The sequence below is a fragment of the Arachis hypogaea genome, chromosome 13 (assembly GCF_003086295.3).
Source record: "Arachis hypogaea cultivar Tifrunner chromosome 13, arahy.Tifrunner.gnm2.J5K5, whole genome shotgun sequence".
NCBI lineage: Eukaryota > Viridiplantae > Streptophyta > Magnoliopsida > Fabales > Fabaceae > Arachis > Arachis hypogaea.
Window position 1 is genome coordinate 145,791,418 of NC_092048.1, and position 23,859 is coordinate 145,815,276.

The following is a 23,859-nucleotide window of genomic DNA, read 5'->3' on the forward strand; positions in this document are numbered from 1 at the left end:
AAGCAAAACAGCTTTTATAACGGAACATGGGAACTTTTGCTACAAGGTAATGCCCTTTGGCCTAAAGAATGCAGGTGCGACATATCAAAGGCTAATGGACAAAGTATTCCAACAGCAGATAGGCCGCAATATGAAGGTCTATGTATATGATATGGTAGCAAAAACACCTATACAAGGGTCACACTGTGACAACTTAGTAGAAATCTTCAAACAACTCCGAGCATATAACATGAGACTCAATCCAGACAAATGTGCGTTCGGAGTACAAGGAGGGAAATTCCTTGGATTCATGTTAACATCTCGAGGCATCGAGGCCAACCCAGAAAAATGCAAAGCCGTACTGCACATGACAAGCCTAAAAACGGTGAAGGAGGTCCAGCAACTTGCAGGACGAATAGCTGCCCTATCACGTTTCCTACCTGCAGTGGCAAACCGATCTTATCATTTCTTTCAGACATTCTCCAAAGGCAAGAAGTTCACCTGGACGGACGAATGTGAGAATTCTTTTACCGAACTTAAACAGCACCTGACATCCCCGCCAATCCTCCAAAGACCAGAGACAGGTAAGCCACTGTATTTATACCTATTAGTATCTAACCATGCTATAAGCTCGGTATTAGTAATAGAAGCAGGAAGAAAGAAAAATCCAGTATACTTCAGCAGTAGGGTGCTACAACCAACAGAAACAAGGTACCCGAAGTTAGAACAATTGGCACTGGCACTAGTCACTATGGCAAGAAGACTGTGGCACTACTTCCAGAGCCACACAATCATAGTACGAACAGACCAACCGCTAAGGCAGATACTAACCAGACCCGAGCTCGCCGGCAGACTAATAAAATGGGCGATCGAGCTCTCTGAGTTCGATATTCAATACGAAACAAGGAAGACACTGAAGTCACAGGTGCTAGCCAACTTTATATCGGAAATGACTAACGATACACAAATTACAAAGGTCAGTTGGAGCATGCACGTTGATGGAGCGTCAAATAAAGAGGGCAGTGGAGCAAGAATTCTACTAAGGGAAGGAGACAAAGTGGTGGCTGAGCAGTCACTACAGTTCCGCTTTAATGCAAGCAACAATCAAGCAGAATATGAGGCCCTACTCACTGGACTAAGGCTCGTCCTACAACTACAAATACCTTGAATAACAGCCTACTGCGACTCTTCGTTAGTGGTACATCAAATAAAGGGCGAATTCCAGGTAAAAGATCCTTTGTTAGAGAAATATTGGCTCATAACAAAGGATCTAATTTCAAAATTTAAAGAATTTGATATTATTCATGTAAACCGAGAACAAAACACCAGGGCCGATGTGTTATCTAAATTAGCCACAACTCGGCAAGCCAAAAACACATCGGCACTGACCCAGCTAACGCTTGACAAACCGAGTTTTGAGCAGGATACAATTCTGAGCATTATGCAGGTCCCAGATTGGCGAACACCTTTTCTCAATTACATCAACACAGGCACCATGCCAAATGATGAGCCGAACTTACCACTCTTCCGAAGAAGAGCAAGCTTCTAGACAGTGCTCGGAAACACCCTATATAGGCGAGGACATTCACAACCACTACTCAAGTGCATCAGCAATAAGGAAGCCGAGGAAGTTATGGCTGAAATGCATGAAGGAGTCTGTGGCAACCATATCGGCGGCCGAGCATTAGCAACAAAGATCCTGCGAACAGGATACTATTGGCCGACGATAAAACGGGACTGCATCACGAAAGTCAAAGCATGTGATAATTGTCAAAAGCACGCCACCCTCTCAGAAACCCCGGCCGAGGAGCTCCATACCATAGAGGTAAGCTGGCCTTTCGATAGGTGGGGATTGGATATCCTCGGACCTTTTCCGAAAGCGCCAGGCCAGGTAAAGTTCCTTTTGGTATCAATAGATTATTTCTCTAAGTGGATAGAAGCACAACCACTGGCACACATAACGGCAGAAAAAGTGCGATCTTTTTTATGGAAAAATATTATATGCAGATTCGATATCCCAAGAGAGATAATCTCGGATAATGGGAGACAGTTTACAGATCATAAGCTCGCTACCTTTCTAACAAACTTTAACATCAAACATCATTTCAGCTCAGTAGAGCACCCGCAAACTAATGGACAAGTTGAATCAACTAACAGAATTATCTTGCAGGGATTAAAGAAAAAGCTCGGCGACGCTAAGGGGGAATGGGCCGACCTCATTCCAGAAATCCTATGGAGTTACAACACCAGCATTCAATCTGCCACAGGAGAGACTCCTTTCAAACTGGTATATGGCGCAGAAGCACTTATCCCAATGGAGGTCAGCGTCCCAACATTAAGGACCGAGCTATATGATCAATCGAATAATCTACAAGCCCGGACAACCAAGTTGGATATTGTAGAAGAAGAAAGGGACATTTCTGCCATAAAGCAACGAGCCAGAAAACAATATCTAGAACGAAGACACAACAGAAAAGTAGTTCACAGGTCTTTCAACAATGGAGACCTCGTACTCAGACGCACAGAAGAAGCTCGGAAACCTCCGGCACATGGCAAATTAGCGGCAAACTGGGAAGGGCCCTTCCGAGTTCTTCAAAATCTCGGAAAGGGGGCTTACAAGCTAGAAACCATTAAAGGAGATCAACTTCCAGGAACATGGAACATCTCCTCCCTAAGGAAATATCAGTCATGATGTAGTTTGTAATTTGCGAATGATGGTACTCTTTTTCCCCTCCGAAGGTTTTCTCCCAAAATACACGGGTTTTACTCGGAGAGGGTTTTAACGAGGCCGGACGCCACAAATCATCACACCGATGTACCTTGTATCAAGACATTTTTACATCGGCCGTTACCATACATGAAAATTCAAAACTAATCCGAGCTTCATACTCGGAAATCACCAAGTTATTCCGAGCATAATACTCGGACAAATACGAACAAACATAAGCAATCACCAAGTTATTCGAGCGAAATCTTAAAAGCTCATTCAAACACAAGCCCTATATTAGAGCCTCAGCTCTCCTTATTGACAATTTGATCAGACAAAGGATGGCTCCCGCCACCTTCAATACACGCGCACAGTTGTTTTTCAATAACAGCATACCATTATAACTTATCGAAATACCAAATTTCATTTCAAGTCATTATCAAGCCGAGATACATACTCGGAACTCAAAATGCCGCTACCGAGATTAATACTCGGAGTTGTTTACCAAAATCAAAACAGTCACAAGTTTAAAAACTACTACACCTTGTACAAAGCAAAAAGAGTAAACTGACAAAAGCCTATTCTGCCTTATCACCTATGCTGGATCCTTCACTTTCACTCCCAGCAACAGCCTCATCATCCACAAGCTCGCCATTAACGACCACCTTTAGAACATCAAACTTTGAAGGATCAGCTTCCGGGTATAGCACCTTCACCTGGGAAACAGCACGGTCAAAGCCTTGAGCAAAAGCCTCGTAAATCCCGCTTTCTAATTCTTTGATCCGAGCAGAGAGCTGATCGTTCTCGGACTCCATAACCTTCAGCTTCTCAGACAAAGCCTTTTGAAGTTTTTTCTCATCAGCCAATTCCAAATATTTTTTCTCCATGGAGGAAGACAGCTCAGCAATCTTTTCATCTTTCTTTTGGATAATCCAGATAGCTCTTCAACACGCGTAGCCTCGTTTTCCTCCCGCTCTAAGGCAAGCTCTTGGGACCGACCAATGGCAACTATCCGAGCACCAATAACCTAAGGAAAAAGCAAGTCAGTAAACAAAAAACACTATGAAGAAAGCCTTGCAAACACACACAGTAATTTATACCTGAAGAAATCGGCTGACACCAGCTCGACCAACTTCGTCAATCATCCTCATATCATCCGGGAAACAACAGAGTTCATCAGCCATGGTAGTAAACGGATACAGCTTGGCCCATAGAGATCTAGCATGTTCGTTGGCTGGATATCCATGGAGCCTTTTCTGCGATTCATACGCAGACTCAACCATCTGCAATATCATGGAGGACTCTCCTTTACACTCTAAGACCTCGGTAGGATTACCCTAAACATGTCCCCTTTTCCTCTTATGCTTCTGACCACCCTGAATCAAAGCAGCAGGACCTTTCCCCACATTAGAAGAAACCTCCTTCTCACCTTTTTTGCGTTGACTAAAGAAAGACTTCAGCCCCGCAGTGGTAATAGCAGGAGCTTTCTCGGCTACAAACCAATAAACAACCAAATCAGGAAGAGCATGTCAAAACAAAAAGTAAGAAAACAAGCACAGTAAAACAAATTACCTATATGTTGATATACGGCCTGCCTATCAGTATCCCATTTCAACATCTCGGCAACCGACAATAAACCCTTTGGACCCAAAGACTTAAAGAGAAAATCCATCACAATATCATCGTCAGGGAGCCTATCATCTACGTCAAGTGCTTGATATGGCTCGGGACACCAAAACAAAGGAAATCTCTCGACTAAATGCTCGGTCAAATAAAAAGGGAACTCCTCAGGAAAACTTCTAACTTTCACAAACATGGATTTGAAATCCTTAAACGAAGACTTATACAAACCAAATATGGCACGGCAAGGATAACTACTAAGGTTCACCCACAAACCCCGATTAACCCCTTTCGCCTGAAATAAGGAAAAAAATAACCTAAGAGACGGCGGCTGATCTAGTAATTCCATCAAAATCTCGAAGGCCCGAACAAAGCCCCAGGAATTAGGGTGAAGTTGGGTTGGAGCACAGTTTAACCAGTACAGAACCCCACACTCAAACTCCGTAAAAGGAAGCTTCACACCCAACTCAGTAAATAAACAACTATACATATAGAAGAAAGACCAGTCATCTAAATGATCACAAACCCGATCTCCCCTCCCACAAGGTAACAATTCAATCCTAATGCTACTACCCTGCCTAACCCAAATACTCGACCCCAACAGCCTTACGGATTCTTCATCATCAAACTGAGACATACGCTCTCTCACCCTAACGTCAACCCAGTCATAAGGATCGCCCGCATTACAGTTCTCCATAGACAACAAGAAAAAAAAAGCAAGAAAATGAAGACAGAAGACAGAAAAGAGCCAGAACTAACCTTGCTTGCTCATTTTTTTTCTCAGACAGGAAGGAAAAATAGCCTTTTTTCAAAACACAGCAGAATGAAGGAAAAGGAAAATGCAGCACTAGAGATAACCCCCCAAAAGACAAACGGTTACCAAAACATTTAATCCAAAATGTTAAAAAAGAGGTAGCATTAAATGACCACAACATCCAACGGACAGGGGTACCTAGAAAAGCGGGCAGTTTTCACATCAATCATGTCATAGTGGCACACAAAACAAAGCCACTACTACAAAAACCTCTTGCATTCTTCATGGGACTAAACCGAGCTTTGGGGGCTGCAAAGGAAATATACGACAGCTCGGTGACCGAGGATTACGGCATTCTTGGTCCAAAAGCTCGCCTTAGTCCTGTCCAAACCAAGGCAAGCTTGGGGGCTATGATACGTCACCCTTATCCTCGGCCGCAAAGCTCGGCACGTGAGCAACTAAGCTCGGTCCCGCATCAGACGCCCGGAATACTCGGCACGTAAGCAGACAAGCTCCCTCTCACCCATTCGAAAAATAAGAAACGTGCTCAACAAACTGAATCACATAAAAACAGAATATCATAACCAACCTACAAACTAGGACTTATCCACATGAAAACGGTAAAAACAACTTCTATAAAACCGAGTCAATATCCTCGGCTACAGGCAGGTTCCACTTCCAGTTTTCATATTCAGTTATTCACTGTCACTTAATTACTCTCTCTCTCTCTCTTCTGAGATTCTTACTAACTTGAGCGTCGGAGTATCTTTTGCAGGTATTCCCGCCGCGGTGTTTGACCTTGACCGACGTAAAGCTCTTCCTCTCGGTTGACGACTTGCTCGGAAGCACTTAAGCTCGGCCTACTCAGTGTTCAGACGAACCAACAACAAAAGAGAACAGATAAGTAATAAATATTTTTTTGTATTGATTATTTATTTATTTAAACTTGTGGATTTAAAAAATAAAATAAAATAAACTTGTAAGTAGCGTCAAGCCGTCAATTGTAAATGAAACCAACCGACTTGGGTTAACCTTAGAAGTGGGGTTAGAATTCGATGTAAATGAAACCAACCGACTTGGGTTAACCTTAGAAGTGGGGTTAGAATTCATTCGAATGTAAGGCCCATATTTTTGTAGTAACCAACTTGGGCTAAATGCGTGAATTATAAGGAGCTGATTTGGGCCAAGATTGACACTTATAAATGGGCCTCTGATTTGTCCCTACTCCATCTGAATACGCAAACAAAAAATTTTCCCTATTCATTTTTTATGTCTCTCTTCTCTTTCCAGTTTTTGGAAACAAAAATACCATTCGTACGTCAAAATCAGACACTAATATATTTATATTTATGTATAAATATATGTATAATTTAATTTATTTTTAATATGTATTTATATTTTAACATATATTTTATATTTTTGACTGATTTTGGTGTACATGTAGCATATTGGCTCTAAATTTGCATTCATAGGCGTATTATAACGATAGTATAATCACATTCTGTTCCGTTGTAAGGATTAAAGAAACAAGAAAATATCATTAGGGTTTTTTTTCTCTGCATTTATGCAATTACTGCTATTGACATATCGATGATGCGATTCAATTATGTATTAGTTTCTTCACACCTTAAATTGGCAGTAGAATAGTGGCAAAGAAACTATCAATTAAAGTAGTGAATGAATCAACAATTCTTTTTCTTGAATTTATGCAACTACCAAGCTCTAACAGAAGATATTCAACAACAACCAAAACTATTTCCAGACAAACAAAATCATAATAAAGAGTATGTGTGTACAAATTTATTACAGACTATAAATTAATTCTTCTTATATTAAGAGATCAATATTCATCTTTTTTTGTTTATTGATCAAGCTTCACCTGATACAGCATAGATATCACTCCGCTTCATGCTTTGAAATTTTTGAGACTTTGTTAGGAAAAAAACTAGAAACCTTTTATATATATATATATATATATATATATATATATATATATATATATATATATATATATATATAAGCAAACCAAAAAAGAAGCATGTGTGTGAGGAAAATAAGATTTTATATATCACTTTGCTCGTTGCTTTTCTTTCAATGTTTGTTGTAATTAATGGTTGTTTTAGGGGGGCATTAGGCGCAACTAACTGTGGTGTGTGATTTCAAAGTTTGGTGCAAAATTTTTCAATTCATAAACTAATTGGCAAGTGTATCGGATTGTATTAAGTAATATCTCAGGTGAGTGAGGATTGATTCTACGAGAATTGATGGATTGAACAAAAATGGTCGAATGACTCACTTAGTCAGGTAAGTAGAGAGTGATGTTTAGGGTTCAAAAGTATTAAACACTAATTCAAAGAATGAAAAAGCAAACGGTGGATTTGATATAGATTATATGAGAAAAAACAGTTAAAATTTTAGAGATGTTTATTCTTTCGGATTAAGGTTTTCTTACCAACTAATTTAATCATATAAGACTCATTTCATGGCAAACTGTCAAGACTAAACCCTAATGTTTTAGTGATTTAGTCTCCTCTAACCTAATTAAAATTTTATTTTATTTGTTGATTTTAATAATTATAGAGGTAGATAGAGATGGAACGAATACCTACAAAGACGGATTAGAGTTCAACTTTTTACGACTCATAAATGCAAGCAAAACAAATTTTATATGAAATTATTATAAAACGGGACGATATCGAGTAGGACAAAAACCCACCCTACCCATTCCATTACCACCCTTAGTTGTGACAAAGTTGTCTTGTTGCCGCAAGTAGCCAATTAGGACAGGTGTTTATGAATTTTTGATACTTTTTTATGCATGTTAGGTATTATTTTGGGCATATTTATAATTTTTTTGTTCTCTATTTGTTTTATCAATTATGTTTAGGATAAACCATAAAAAAGCACTCGAATAATTTTGTTGTTGATAAAAATACATTCAGATTTTGTTATCGACAAAAAAACTCTCAAATAATTTAAAAACGCGACAAAAAATCCAATATTAAATATGTATTTTTAAAAATATTTTAGAAATTAAATCTTGATACGATTTTTTGCAAGCATGATTAAAAAAATAAGATATTTTTATCTTTAAAATTTTGTCGTTTTTCGCTATATATATATATATATATTTGTGATTTTTGTATCAACAACTAATAATACTTTTAAAAAATTACAAAATAATATATACTTAATAAAAAATCACTAAATTTTAAGAATAAAAATATCTCAATTTTTAGTTCTGTTTGTAAAAAAATTACATCAAAATTTAATCTCTAAAATATTTTTTAAAAAATATATATTTAATGTTAACTATTTTTATCGTGTTTTAAAATTATTTAAAGATATTTTTGTCGATAATAAATGTAGTTTTAATAATTTATCCTTGTGTTTAATATATGCACAATGCACAATATCCGTGCATACATCATTCATCTTTACCAAAAGCAACAATGATATTATGATGTATGATTGTATGATAGTAGAGCACCGCCATAAACTTTGGAGGGGAAGGATTGTTGCTTGCTCTGAGTATTACTATACAGAGTCTCATCTCGGCTAGGCACGGATTGGGATGGAAAACTCTCCAATAGTCTTTAACCATATATAATTCTTTTCTTTGGGTTCGAAAAAAAGTGAATGTATAAGAGACTATAGAAATATTTAACATCACGAAAATATTTGAGAGGTAATAAAATCAGTCTAAAATTATTTTATTTTATATTTATTAATTATTTTTAAAATAAATATATAATATTATATATAATAAATATATAATTTTAAATATTGTATATATAAAATTATAAATATTAAATTAAATAAAATAATTTTAAATTTTTGTGCCCCTAGCATTACTCTTAACACAATTTGATCCCAAGATTTAGTCCCATCTCCTCTCCCCCAACGGACAAAAGACAGTGAGAATATGCCCTAATTAATGTGCTTCAATGATTTGCTGAACATGCTTGAGTTAAATATAGAAAAATAAGGTCTCTATCGTTCTTTAATATATCTTAAAGTGTAAATCTTTTTGTTTTTTTGAGAAATAATACACATTTAATGTATTTAGTTTTTTTTTTCCCCCTATATATTCACTTTTATCTCTAAAATAACACGGCTCTTGAATATATTCCAACTCTCTCATTCAAGAGCGACCCACCACCACTTCTAGAATCTACTACTAATACTACTTGCCTTAATTCGTTTTTAGGCAAAGGCATCATTTCAAGAACCTCAAAACATTGAAAAAAAAAAAAAGATTTCCTTTAGTCATGATTGATGTTGTATCAATTGACATCATGGACTTTAATTTTGTTAAAGGGAAGCAAAGGCACTTATTGATGATTAGGTCTTTAGCATTTATGGCTGTATTAGGAGTGCACATTAAGCTACGAATAAACTAAAATATCCAAATCTGGAAAGAAATCACCCTAACAAGTCCAGTATTACCTAAGAACGAAATTGATTAATTAAAGCCTTGAAGGTCCGCATGTTCATGTTGATCTCTGTCTCTGGTGGGTAGCAGGTCAGTGTGGAAATGGCCATTCCTGACCTGTTGCCTTGCAACCCCGTGAACCGTAGTCATCATCACTGTCTCTTCTCTCTTTTCTTCATATCATCTCACCACCAGAAAGCTAAGGTTACTTAATACTTGGTCTAGGTCACTCCATCTTATTTATTGCTTTTGTATTCAATTTGAATTTATATTAATCATATGGAAGCAAGTTGCTGATTTTGAATCGATTTCATGTAGTGGCAAAAACTGTGCGGCAACAAGAGATTATGAGATGTACATAGCCTAACATTTTTAATTTGATTATTCTGTGCCCCACCACTGTGTCTCTAAATACTTTTTTGTTATTAGTACAGTAGACTAAGGAATAATGTAGCCTCGAAATTCTATTTAAGGGTTTGTTGTTGTTTAATTGGTTGTTGGATGCACAAGTCGAAATTCAAACATCTAACACTTGTTTAAGTAGACTAGGGAGCTAACAAACTCCAATAAATCAATCCAACTTGGTTGACTCTAAATAATGTTACTAGCTAGTCACCACCGTCTTGGCCAAGTGGGTCCAAAAATGCCCATGGCCCTCGCCATTTGTGGCTCCCTCCTCCAATCTCATGCATCTCCCTACTCTCACTGCACTCTTGGCCGGTCAGTTAATCATGCACATAGCACGCATAGCAATTTATATATATAAGGTAAGATCAAATCCAAATTGTATGAGCAAACCATGACAAATCACAAATACCACTGGGTCCTTTTACCTAGGCGACGGCAATAGCTTTATAGACAAGTTGAACCCCTTTATATTAAAATAACCATAATAATAAACTAATCTTATCTTTGCACAACGTTTATAATCGAGCACATACATATGCGGCGCCAAAAGTTAGGTTTAGACTTTAGAGCAACTATACTCTATGCTGAGTGCTGATACAAAATTAATATCACCATCTCTTTACAAGAATAGTTTCCTTTGTGACTCGAATCGAATGAAGCGATGTTGATAGGCACTTACAATTTTGTTCTTATTATTGATAAGAGTAAATAAAAGAGATGGGTCCAAAAAGGCCTATTATCTACCAAATCTATGTAGAATCCTAATCTCCAATTCTCCATCTTAATGTACAACGAGGACCTAATCAGACAAGAGAAAAAAAATTGTACATACAACAATTACACAAAACACTGTTGCACCTTTCTAATTAAAAATCTGTATATGTTTATTTCATACATAACTAACACCTAATTCATATTTCATAATGAGTATATTATATTATTATTTCTATCAGGAAGTCGCCGGAGAAGAAGAACCGACCAGAGACACGTAAACCTGACTCTGAATGACGGTTTTACCCATCTTGAACCCCGGCACCACCGTGAACCCCACCCTAAGCTCCCCTGAATCCGAATCATCACATGATTCCCCTGAAGAACAAGAACCTGAAACTGCATCCTCCGTCACGCATTCCATGTACACCTCACAGAATCTCGCGTTCTTCTTCACCTGGAAGATGCTCACTTCTTCCTCGAACGACAACGCCAAACACTGCAAGCTCCACACGCGCCACGCCATCTCAGCGAACGCCGTGAAGAAGGGAGACTCAGGGTACCCTCCTGAGTTCACCATCTTCCTCTGGTTCAGGTTCCCGAACAAGGAACACTCCATCTTCGCATGAACCACTTGCAGGTACTTCGCTTTTAAGAACTTGGCGAAGGAAGAGTTCGGGTTGTGGGTTAGGTACTGCTTCGGGCTCAGTGATTTCAGCTTCTTGAACTTTTCAAAGTAGAGGCTCTGGTTTTTGTTGTGGTGGCGAACGCTTTGGTCGTTTTGGACATTGAAGTTTGGGTAGTTGAAGCCTTCGAAGATTGTTATGGAAACGAAGGACTCAAAGGCGAAGCACTTGTGGCTTGGTTTCGTGAAGACCGCGTTTGGATGGATGAAATTGACGGCTGCTTCGAGGTCCCAATGAGCGTTCTCCATTTCCCTTATCATCATCTTAACGAAGCTCCTTATAGGTCTCAACGCGTGGTGAAGAAAGTGGAGGAAATGCGTTGGGTTGAGCGCGGAGAGTTTAAGGTTGTCGAAGATGGAGAAGGAGCCGCTGGAGTTGAGCTTCTTCTCTAAGGATTTGTTGAAGGAAACGCAGTCGTGGAGGTGTTTCTTGAGCGATGAGATGTTGCGTTCTTTGTTGTCAACCTCAGCTTGGAGCTTCTTGATGGTGATCTCGTAGGTCTTCATGAGGCTCTGTTGTTCTTGAACCTCTGCGAGCATGATGGTGATTTGTGGAGAGAGATCCAAGTCTCTTTTGATGAAGCTGCGTTTGAGTTCTGAGATGGCTCTGAGTTCATCCACAACGGCTTGGTCAGCGGCTTGTATTGAATCGTTGTTGTAAGGGTGCTGAGCCATTTGAAGCTCTGCGTATGCTGCTTTAATGGTAGTCACTCCTGCGAAGAGCCTCGCCACCAGCGCCTCCATAACTGCCCTGTTCCGAGCTCCTTTGTTGTCTTTGATGTTGTTAGGGTTGAGGATGCAGATTCCATTGCTTGAAGCGATTTTTGTTGCGCTGCTTCTCAGGCTAATTACTTTCTGGAATGTCTTGCCGAATCTCTTGCTCTTCAATGCTGATTTTGGCTTTATGGTTTCCATCTCTTTGTTACAATGTTTGAGGCAGAGGCAGAAGCAGATTTTGGTTCGAAAAGTAGCCACAAATCATTGACTACTACTCTTATATCAGTGTTGTTGGAGCAAACACTGATTTATATTACTAATGAATAGTTAAAGCAAACACAAGTAGAAAACTAGATTAAAGAGCGGGAAAAGAAAAAGATGGTGTATGGAAGTAGGCTTGAAGCAGAAGGAGTTTGACATATAAGCCACTCTCATTTTCTCTTTCTTTTTCTTTTTTGTTTGCTAATTCCCATCCTTTATTAGGGAATAATAATAATAATAATAATAATATAAGTTGCAGTGGTGCTACCTAGAGATATCATGGTGTGTGGGGTCGATACGTGATTGATGGCCATGATGTAATTATGGACCCTACCGACTATGAAACTGTGAGTCTGTGATGCTTGACTGTTGGAGAACATCATGAACCATCAGGGATCTATGGAAACAACGACCAAGGGATGTTTTTGTTTTTGTAAAGGTGGTGGGGGTGACATGTTAACTATCTTTTGAATCGGAAAAATTAAAGCAACTGATGATATGATTAAGCGTGCTACAGTAATTAATCATGTTCATGTATATGAATCAACAAATAAATATAGTAGTAGATAGATCCGATTGGGAAATGGAGTATCATGATAGATTCATAGTAGTAGGCTAAGCTGAATAAAAGTAAATTAGCATATTAACGGCAAAAAGAGTAGTAGGCTTCTTGTGCTTGTTACTGTTTCTCTGCTTTGGAACTATTCACACTACACCATAAACAAGTGGCCCACCAGCCCGTGCGTGGTTAAATCTAACTACATTTTGCCAAATGTAATTCCCAATTATGTGTAACTATATATGTTAATTCTCATAAGTAATAATATGATGTATTTTAATCTAATAAATTGAATGCCTTAATTTGTCATAGATAATACTAAAAAGGTTTATTTGTTCTTGGTAGTTAGGAGGGAGGAGCTGTCTCTTCTCTGTCTTCTAATCCAGCTAATAATTAAGCAAATGGGGATTGATGAGGATGGAGCTGGAATCTCTTCTCTTCCATTTTTCACTTTATTTTATCGGGATCGTTGAATTAAAATGAAGATATTGTACTAACCAGTAGTGTATTTCTTTTGTGATTTTGTCTGTCTAAGATTGGAAATTTGGAAGTATTAGTTATTATTATTATTATTATTATTATTATTATTATTATTATCTTGTCTTCATTGCGATGTTTCAAATTGAGAAATGTACTCTATTTCGTCAAATATAACGACGGGACATTGGTGGGAAAACATCACAAGCAGACGTAGCCGAAAGAACGATGGTGACTGAAGAAACACATTGCCCCCAACAGGATCTTAATTAGCTTATAACATGCATCATAGTCAACTTGGGACCCTCTCGTAAAATGGTTTACATACGATACCATCATGGTTTTGTCTCATTGTTGGTAAAATAAAAATGAAATGGTGGGAGTAGTATGATTTCAGTATGTAAAGCTAAAGCGCATTTGAGTTTTAATTAGGATAAAAGTTTGATCACTTTAACTTGAATGCAAGCAATTTGATAGGTCCATGCTACTACACATTTGGAGGTTCCTTTGACTTGTTATATAGTGTTGCACAAAAGTGAATTTGGATGTCTATGCTAGAGACCAATTTCAATATACTCGAGTCATATGCAGAGCTATCTTTTACCATTTGAATTTTGTCAATGTTTGATGATGTCAGAAAACATTTGATTATGAAAAAGTCTTAACAGTCAGCACTTTCATACAAATTTAATCAGCATTTAACTATTAAAAAAAATATGTAATCTCACGTTATTAAAAATATTAATAATAAACTTAGCCTTCTAACATTACTATTATACTATTGTACCAGTTGAGGTCATGTCTTAACTCTTAAGCCTTTTTTTTCTCCCAAGTCATCTCCATCATTTGGAAACATTGTTCTCACTTATAAGCGACTATAGGCTAACGAATGAATTCCAGGATTAATGTTTATCATTTGCTAATCGGCTTAACTGCTTAAGGCAATGCACACGGCTTTGGTTCTAAGAAAAATTAATTAAGTCTTCAAATTAATGGTTTTATTCTCACCTTCTTCTGTTGTATATTAATTAATTGTATCATACTATTACGTGTATATAAAAATAATTTACCAATTATTCATGTGTATAGAACTACGTATTTGATTTCTTGTAATTTTTTTATTATACTATTCTAAACGAGTTTGATTATTTTTCTATTATAAATTTAATTATTCTATTAAGACATATATATTTGATTATTTTAGAGTTGATTATTTATTTGTGAATCAATATGTATAAATAATATACTCAAATACATAAAATGATTTATTTGATAATTGATTTTTAGTGTATATAGAATTTTTTTTATTAAATTAGTACATTTTCCATTCATTATAATTTATGATATTTGTCATGTCTAACATCCAATTAAATAAATTATGCTAACAATAATTGCATTGGTTTAACAATGTGCATATTCAAAATCATGGCACAACAGATAAATAATAGACTGAAAAGCTTCATTAATAAGGTCTGTATATAACATAGTAGTCTTTTGGGATCCGTTTTCTCATTTCGTCTCAAGTCTTTTAATTTGCAATTTAATACATCCTTATAGGTGGGGTTCAAAACATATAATGGATGGCATAATAATTAGAGTTAAATTTATAATTATATCAACGCTTATTACTTTGCTTCTTGGATGTACAGCTTGCGAGAGAAAATCATTTGTCTTACATTCAAACTTATCTTTGAGATCTTTTGTGGCATGCATGCTTATTATATACTATTAATATTATGTTGCTAATAATGAATTCTATGTGAAGCCTTCTACTGTTAGAAGATTTATCTATACGATTGCCTGGGTAGTTGGTACCTGCATGAGTAGTAAAGATAAAGAAAAATTGAATAATAATAGAAACAGAAAAATTTTAAAAAATCCAACTTTTGGTAGATGTACAGAAATAGACGTTAGGTGATGTTCACATGGATTCATTTATTTATTTTCTCACATTGACATATATGAACAAATTATTGGAATAATAAACAATTATATAATGTGGCTCCACATGTTCTGGAGGCCATTTCAAATTGAAAGAGGATCACTATCAAGTAGTGGTAGCTCGACGTAGATGATTATTATTACCAAGTAGTTGTCTATTTCAAGGAATTAATAGTTGTTGAGTCGCTATATATTATTATTAAGTTTATGAATCATTAGATCATTTTGTCACGTTTGTTTAGTGAGTCAATATGAAGACATTATTATTGTCATTGAAGTATCCATCTTAAGTGTTATTGAACAATTTTTGCAACGGACCACAATTGGCACTTGGGCTTATTAATCATCGTACATGGGCTTCTATAGAAATATGGTTTATGGAGTACTAAAAAATGAAGATCAGAGGGGAATTATGAATTATTTAGCTATTTGTTAGCTTAGTCCATTTGCTCACCCACGATATAATTGACCAAGAACAATAAATTATAATAGTTTTTTAATATTTTTTTCCCCTTGAAAATAACATTAGTGATTAGCAACACATAAACAGCTTGTGTTGTAATTAGGCAGATCAGAAATGGATTGCAGGAAACAATGTCAGCGCAAAATAGGGATGACCCTGACCCCACGCTCAAAATGCAGCCAAAGTAGTGGAACTGAAAATGATCAGAAAGTGCATTATTTGTATATACCCCAGGGTAACAAAGGAAAGGCATTGGACCAATGCCCTAAAGTGTTGCACTCAATTTTGGTTCAGCTTAACCCTTTTGTGTCTTTGTCCTTCCAAATCTAAGCACACGCGTGAATCTAAGAGATAACCCATCCGTCGCGGTACTGAACTCCATTTAAGGGTTTGTCGCTGGCCAATGGATTGCTGCATGCACAAGACGGGGTTTGAACCCCCAACACTTGCTTAAGTGGACTAGTGAGCTAACCACTAGATCAACTCAACTTAATTGCCTATGACCCTATGTTAATAATATGCTTTTGTGTTTTTTTTTGTTCATTTTTTTTGGGCCAGAACTCAGAATTAAGAAATTGTGATGTGGTTTCCATGATCCAACTATCTTGTAAGCCTTTTTTTTTCTTTTATTTGAGAACGAAACCATACTTATTTCACACTTTCATAGCAACTAATCTATAATAAAAGATTACTACATGATTTATTTATTGTCCAGAAATAATATCAATTTGTGTACGAAATTACACAAATATTACAAGTAATAAGAAATTAAATTTCTACAGTCTTTTATTTGAAACACAATAACACTTTAAAAAGGGATACGGAAACTCACAAGAAATAGTCAAATTGGCAATACAAATAATGAACTAGTGAAAAAAATTCAACATAGACCGGTAAAATGCCACAAAAAGGGATACACCTACAATGGATTTGGTTTCTATGACAATAGCTTCGGTGATTTGTGCGTTAAACTAGAATTTGAGTGAAAGTGTGAAACAGACGAGGGATGCACAAATTTGGTTTTGAAGTGAGAAGAGCCAAGAATGGAACAAGCAAAGGAGACCTAATCATAATAAAACAAAATAAAGGGATGTTTGTAATTTGCCATAAAAAGAGGTGGGTTCCAATCATAATTATTTTGTGAATAGGCTAATAGGCTACCGGTGTCTTCCCTGCAGAGAAGGTCACCGAATCCTTTGCCATTATATTAACTCATTTTAGCAGAGTTATCATGTGATATGTCATCCTTATCCTCAGCCGCCCGAAAAATTTGGCACGTGAGCAGCTAAGCTCGGCACGCAGGCAAATAAGCTCGGTCTCACCCATTCGAAAATAAGAAACGTGCTCAACAAATCTAAAATAGAAATATCATAACCAATCTACAAACTAGGACTTATCCACAATAAACGGTAAAACAACTCCTATAAAGCCGAGTTAGTATCCTCAGCCAAGAGTCAGATTCTCTTACTCTCAGTCTTCTATTCCTTATTTTGACTAATTTATTTAAGATCCTTATTAACTTGAGTGTTGGAGTATCTTTTGTAAATATTTCCGTCGCAGTGTTCGATTCAGACCGACATATAACTCTTCTTCTCTAACAGCCGCTGGCTCGGAGCAGCTAAAGCTCGGTCACCCCAGAGCCAGGACGAAACACCATGTATTCATGTTTTAAAAGAAATGACACGGTCAAAAACTGACTTCAAGCTTAAGCTCAACATGATAAGTCATTAAATTAGGTTTAATTAACAATAGCTAAATTCATGCATCTTCTGCCTACTCCAAGTAGTTGTTGCTTCGAAACCCAATTAAAAATATACAACAAATTATAACTATTTTAGTAATTAAAATTTAATATATGTAATCGATCAAATCGTATTATTTTTATTAAAATTAGACTCGATAAATTGGTTTGACTAAGAAATCAATAAATTAAATTTTAAATTGGTCTAATTTAATATTATAAAAAAATTAATTTAGACTAATTCAAAATTTAATTTATCAATTTTTTAGTTAAACCAATTTATCTGATTTAATTTTGACAAAATAAAATAATTTAATCGATTATATAAGTTGAATTTTATCGATTACACCAATTCTGTGTAACTCAGCCTCTGATTCGCTCGAAAAACATTTGGCCAAAAACAGAGAAAGTGAATCAAGTGGTTCCATTATTAAATTATGATCTATGCATTAGCTGTTAAACTGCCAATGGCCATATTACATCTTTGACATTAAAAAAGATCTACTTTGTCAAAATTGCTGACTAGTGTATGTAGTTCTAGAAAACGCCATGGAAAATTTACACACACATATCTATAATACGGAAGAGAAATAACGAGATGAATCAAAAGCGAAGAGAATCATGGGAAGCCAAAAGGAGGAGGTGAAGCTTATAAGCTTTTTGTGTAGTCCAGTTTGTCGCAGAGTTGAATGGGGTCTGAGACTGAAGGGTATTGATTACGAGTACATAGAAGAAGACATCTTCAACAAGAGCAACCTCCTTTTGGAGCTGAACCCTGTCCACAAAAAGGTTCCTGTTCTTGTTCATGGTGACAAGGCAATTGCCGAGTCCCTCGTCATCCTCGAATACATGGATGAAACATGGAAGCAATATCCACTTCTGCCTCAAGATCCTTATGAAAGAGCTCTTGTACGTTTTTGGATCAAGTTTGCCGATGAAAAGGTAACAGAACCAAGATCTCTATGACTATGATATTAATTAAGAGTCTCATTAATTAGGGTAATGCTAGGAAACAAAAAAAAATAGTGAGAACTTGTCTTATTTAGTATTCATTAATTGTCGCAACAATTAATTAATGCTAAATAAGGCAAGTTATGGCTATTTTTGTCTGATTTTCTTTGGTTACCAAATATTTTCGATTGAATAATTAAATGTGCCAAAACACTTTTTGGTTTTATGATGAAACTATAATGTGACAAATGAAGTTGAGTAAGTCGATCTCTTATTGCATTAAAAATTAACTTGAGTAGAAGATTAAGAAATCATTTCGATTCAATTCTTAAACTATAGTATGGACAAGTTAAAGAGTTTTTTTTTGTTACTTTAATAAATTAAATAAAAATTAGAATGATTTTTTTATATTCAATTTTAACTTATTTTTTTATTTTAATTATAATTTATTTTTTTATTTAATTTCAATTCTTAAAATTTTTTTCCCTTATAAATTAATTGAGTTGAATAACATATTAAGATGCATTGTAGGTTATGTACGGTGGATATGTTGCAATGATATCGATCGGGGAGGAGCAGGAAAAGAGAGTGGATGAGGTGAGGAAAGGAATGGACAAGTTAGAAGAACTTATCAAAGGGAAGAGATTCTTTGGAGGTGACAGGATTGGATTCCTTGACATAGCGCTTGGATGGATCACATACTTGCTCCCTGTTTGGGAGGAGGTTGGGTCTATGAAGATTCTGGATCCCCTCAAGTGTCCTGCCATCTCTGCTTGGGTCAACAACATTCTCAACCACCCTCTCCTCAACGACTGCCTCCCCCCTAAGGATGACTTGCTTGCTTATAACCACCGTCGCAGAAAGCAGTTCAATCCTTCTCTTTATCATTAATGAATTATCAGTTACGTATGCTTAAATAATTAGTGCTATTTATGTATGATGGAGTGATGATATTTTTTACCTGTGCTGTTAATTAAGTTCAAAACTCAATGCTTCAATACAATAAATGGTCAAGTGTGTACTGCATTATATTATATTATCCTATGATCTAATCTAAAATAAATTGATTAAGTCAAGGATAAGAATACAGAATATAATAGAGTAGTACAGTTGGTCAAACAACCTTAAGGCTATGAAGAAAAAATGAAAAAAAAAAGAAAAAAATAAAAAGAAAAATAATTATTTTTTATTATTTTATTAAGAAGAGAAATTAGAGAAAAAAAAAAGATGAAAAAAATTGGTGAGATCTATTAATTTTTTTTTTTAACATTAGAAAGAAAATAAAAAAAGTTAATTTTTTTTCTCTACTTCTAATACTACTCTTTTATTTTTTTAATATATTTTATAATATAAAAATAAAATTATTTTTTATAATATTTTTTTATTTTTCTTTCATTCAAATACATATAAAAAAAATTTCACTCAAATTTTTTTTATTTTTTTTTATTTTTTTCTTCTTAACCAAACATGGCCTAAAAGAGAGAAGTTCGAAAGAAGATGGACACGTGGCTGGCTACTGAGAGAATGTGGTGAGTAAGTGCTACTGATTATCCAAAGGGATATGCCCTTTGGTCAAAAATTGCCGTCCAAAATGACACTGAAATTTTACACAAATTACGTGGTGAACCAATCATCACATGAATTATAAGTGTCTTGCATATATATATACAAGCAGAAAAGGTACACATAGAAGGAACAAAATAGAGTGCAAAACAAAGAAAATGGGAAGCAAAGATGTGAAGTTGGTGAGCTATTGGGTGAGTCCGTTCGGTAAAAGAGCTGAGTGGGCATTGAAACTGAAGGGTGTGGAATATGAGTACATAGAAGAAGATATATACAACAAGAGCAACCTTCTTCTTGAGCTGAACCCGGTCCACAAGAAGGTTCCAGTTCTTGTACATGGCAACAAGGCAATCGCGGAATCATTTGTGATCCTTGAATACATCGATGAAACATGGAAGCAGTATCCATTGATGCCTCACGATCCTTATCAAAGAGCTCATGCTCGCTTTTGGGCTATTTCTGCTGAACAAAAGGTGACTTATATAAAATTGAATAATTCTCTCATTTTATTTCCCTCAACGGGTAATTAACGTCCAGCAGATATCTTTTGTCCGCTTTGAATTTATCATTTTTACTAGTTATATTTTTTGATCGAGCTTGGATTATATTTCCTAGACCTCCATCTACATAGTCCTGTTCTCAATAGATGACTTCCGCTTTATGACTTCTCTCGGGTTAATCGATCTATTAAGATTTAGATACCAAAAAAAAATAGAAGCTTTAGTTAGAGAGAAAAGTTTGTTACTTTGAAACATCAAATCATCTAATATTGATTCAATTTGGCTTAAAAGCTACTTTTTTCAAAAATATTGTTTACACAAAATATTAATGAAAAATGTTATATATACACATCTTTTTATGAATTAAAACCACCCAAATTAAACAATAGAATTTAGATAAGTAGTGAGTGAGCAAATGAGATTGTGAAAGTGTTGTGAATAATTTTTGTTAATGTTAGACTAACTTATTAATTGGACTTGGTTCACAAAATAATCTTAAGAGTGTACTATTATTCTATATTTATATATAAATATATTTATTATTTAATTTATTTTAATATTAATTTATATTTAATATATATTTTATATAATGTCTGGTTTAATATATAGTAATATACTTAATTTTTAGTCTTAATAATAAAATATTATAATTTTATATTTTATTTTTATATTTTTATATTATATAATATTATTTTTTAAATCATGTTTAATTAAATTTTGTTAATTAAATTTTTATATTATAACATTTGGTAAATTCAATGTTTTCGATTTAGTTTAAAATTAAATTTGAGCACCGAAAAATAACATTACAATTTATAAGTATTAGAATAAAATCGGAGTCTGAGTAAAAATAAATTCGTCCAACCTTGCTATCTTCACCGTTGCTTGGAGAGGGTTTGAAAATCAAAATTCATTTTGAAATACTCAATATTATATAAATAGCATTTTTCAACCAACAATCAGAGTGGCGCAGCGGAAGCGTGGTGGGCCCATAACCCACAGGTCCCAGGATCGAAACCTGGCTCTGATAGATTAGAGTAGCTTCTGCCACAGTCCTTTTTCGTTCTCCCAACTTGGAATTTCACTTTTCTGCTAAGTTAGTGTAACAATTTTCCAAATTCAAAGGGTAAATACTAAATAATACGAGGTGCACTTTATAAAGGTTGGGGAAGGCTCATGGATTGCACTGATTAAAAGCGGAGAAGAAAAGGAAAAGGCTCTGGATAAAGCCTCAGAGGTACTTGAGAAGATAGAGGAAGAGATCAAGGGTAAGAAATTCTTTGGAGGGGACAACATTGGATACCTTGACATTGCACTTGGATGGATCCCTTGCATTATTCCCCTTTGGGAGGAAGTTGGGTCAATGCAAATAATTGACCCTCTGAAGTTGCCAGCCATCAATGAATGGATGACCAATTTCCTCAACCACCCTGTTGTCAAGGACTCTCTGCCCCCAAGAGACAAGGCCCTTGATTACTTCCACTCTCTCAAAAAGAAAAATGCACCTAATTAATTATATACATATGTATGCTAATGTGTCTATGTGAGTTATTACCATCTATTTTCTATCGTTTAGTAAAAAGGATGTGTCAAAATGTTATGAGTTGGTAAATTGGTATGATATGTGACATTCATACCAAGTTATTGTGGAAGGCTTGCGTTGTGTTCTTTTTTCCATTAAAACATTGTCTTGTTTTGGATGAAATTTATAACGTTGTGGCAACAAATCATGATTTGATGTACGTTTTCGGTTATCTCTTGAATTGATAATCAACATCATGTTCCAATGTTTAATCATTCTGTTATGGTAGTGATTATCTAAATGCGATAACTTGGAATCCAATTATGCAAATCTCAAAAGTAGCTCATTTTGGAGCTTAGTAATCTTGGTAATAATATATATACCGATAAGTTGGTAGCAAAACAATTTGGTTAGGTAGAAGTGGATAGTGCAAAAAGTCAAAGTAGAAATCACGTGGGGTATACTTTTCCAAGAGGAAACAAATTTGTTCGATAGTAAGAAGAAAGATGAATACATGAACCACTTAAATAGAGAGTATATTATTATATTATTATTAAATAAATATATTTCTGTTTTCTAATTTTTGATAGGTTCACCTCAGAATTATTGATTCTAGTCCAACAAATAAAGTCAAGCCTAATAAGATAAAAGACTCGTTAAGAAGGGTGGCCTTCTCGACACACCCGATTTTTTTAAAAGTCAGACACCAACAAGAGAGCACAATAAAGATGTATCCTAATAAATTCCCAAAATAAAGAAAACAGTTATCCAATAAAAAAGATAGAACTACTCTAACAAAAGTGGTTATCAACTCTACTATAAATATACTGACAGATAAAATGTACGTTATAATATATTAAAAATCTGCCTAAAATTCTTGCTAATTTAAGTATCGGAGTCTCTTGTAGGTATCACTAGAGGTGTAATCGGTTCGGTTTGATTCGATTTTAGACCGAAAATCAACCGAACCGACATGTTCGGTTCTTTGATGATATCAACCATTCGGTTTGCAATTTGCAAAATAATTGAATTTAACCGAACCGAACCAACAACAATTTGGTTCGGTCGGTTTTTTTTTTATAAAGCCAAAAATCAGAATTTAAATCATCATAAAATAAAGGTTAAACAGTCAATAAACTAAAATGAGTACATTACATCCAAATTCAATACAATTTTAACTTGTCCCAATAATTAAACATAAAAACAAAGACAATTAGAAATATCTAACAAACAACAAAAATAAACACACTTTAAAACTAAATAAAAACCGAACCAGCCACTTTAAAACGAAATAAAAACCAAAACAGTCACCATGCTAAATCTGAATCCACACCAGATTCAATATCATCTTCTTCGGTTGGTGCAATTTTTACAAAAGCAAAACAAAGAAATCAATATAGATTATAAATTATAAACATAAACTTTGAAAGGAACTTTAAATTTCTTTTTTGTATACCTAATTCAAGTTTCTAAAACTTCTCAATAAGCTCCCCAAAATCAATTGTTATTAAAGAAGCGCCAAGCCAATTTTATGTGCAAATCAATGCCTCAACAACAACAAAATTGAGAAGTTTGCAACAGACCAGCAATAACAACAAAATTATAGCCATAATGAGGTTGAAGATTCTACCATTATCAACTTATAACATTCAACGGAGAAGAACTGCTCAGTTTAGGATTTTTTGTGACAATGTCGATTGGGTGACGGCACAGATTGGACAACGATGCGGACTGGACGACAGCGTCAACTGAAAAATTATGCAAATTGCACAACCCCACGGGCTAGATGATGGCACTCTCCAACTCTCTCCGATGCTTGCGACAGAGATGACTGCTATAGTTGCGACCTGCAACGATGTCCTTGA

General features: G+C 35.3%; 3 protein-coding genes and 1 non-coding gene across 4 annotated transcripts; 3 read left to right on the top strand and 1 right to left on the bottom strand.

Moving 5' to 3' along the window:
• Window positions 1-10,571: 10,571 nt before the first annotated feature.
• LOC112792739 (protein GRAVITROPIC IN THE LIGHT 1) lies at window positions 10,572-12,726 on the bottom strand. Its single transcript, XM_025836083.3, has one exon. It carries the CDS (start codon window positions 12,212-12,214, stop codon window positions 10,853-10,855), a length of 1,362 nt encoding a protein of 453 aa, XP_025691868.1. The 5' UTR covers window positions 12,215-12,726; the 3' UTR covers window positions 10,572-10,852.
• A 5,090-nt stretch (window positions 12,727-17,816) lies between these two features.
• On the top strand, window positions 17,817-19,443 carry LOC112792740 (probable glutathione S-transferase). The gene is made up of 2 exons (XM_025836084.3): window positions 17,817-18,400; window positions 18,941-19,443. The coding sequence occupies exons 1-2, from the start codon at window positions 18,080-18,082 to the stop codon at window positions 19,298-19,300; spliced, it is 681 nt and encodes a 226-aa protein (XP_025691869.1). The 5' UTR covers window positions 17,817-18,079; the 3' UTR covers window positions 19,301-19,443.
• A 460-nt stretch (window positions 19,444-19,903) lies between these two features.
• Window positions 19,904-22,266, top strand: LOC112792741 (glutathione transferase GST 23). Its single transcript, XM_025836085.3, has 2 exons — window positions 19,904-20,445; window positions 21,635-22,266. Exons 1-2 carry the CDS (start codon window positions 20,047-20,049, stop codon window positions 21,983-21,985), a joined length of 750 nt encoding a protein of 249 aa, XP_025691870.1. The 5' UTR covers window positions 19,904-20,046; the 3' UTR covers window positions 21,986-22,266.
• Window positions 21,431-21,502, top strand: TRNAM-CAU (transfer RNA methionine (anticodon CAU)). Its single transcript has one exon. It is a non-coding gene; the product is annotated as a tRNA-Met (tRNA).
• Window positions 22,267-23,859: the final 1,593 nt, after the last annotated feature.

Bases quoted from the DNA above. Each gene is read 5' to 3' on its own strand.
- LOC112792739 (XM_025836083.3), bottom strand. From the start codon at position 12,214: ATGGAAACCATAAAGCCAAAATCAGCATTGAAGAGCAAGAGATTCGGC.
- LOC112792740 (XM_025836084.3), top strand. From the start codon at position 18,080: ATGGGAAGCCAAAAGGAGGAGGTGAAGCTTATAAGCTTTTTGTGTAGT. The intron at 18,401-18,940 runs GTAACAGAACCA...GATGCATTGTAG, and splicing joins TCAAGTTTGCCGATGAAAAG to GTTATGTACGGTGGATATGT.
- LOC112792741 (XM_025836085.3), top strand. From the start codon at position 20,047: ATGAATTATAAGTGTCTTGCATATATATATACAAGCAGAAAAGGTACA. The intron at 20,446-21,634 runs GTGACTTATATA...CACTTTATAAAG, and splicing joins CTATTTCTGCTGAACAAAAG to GTTGGGGAAGGCTCATGGAT.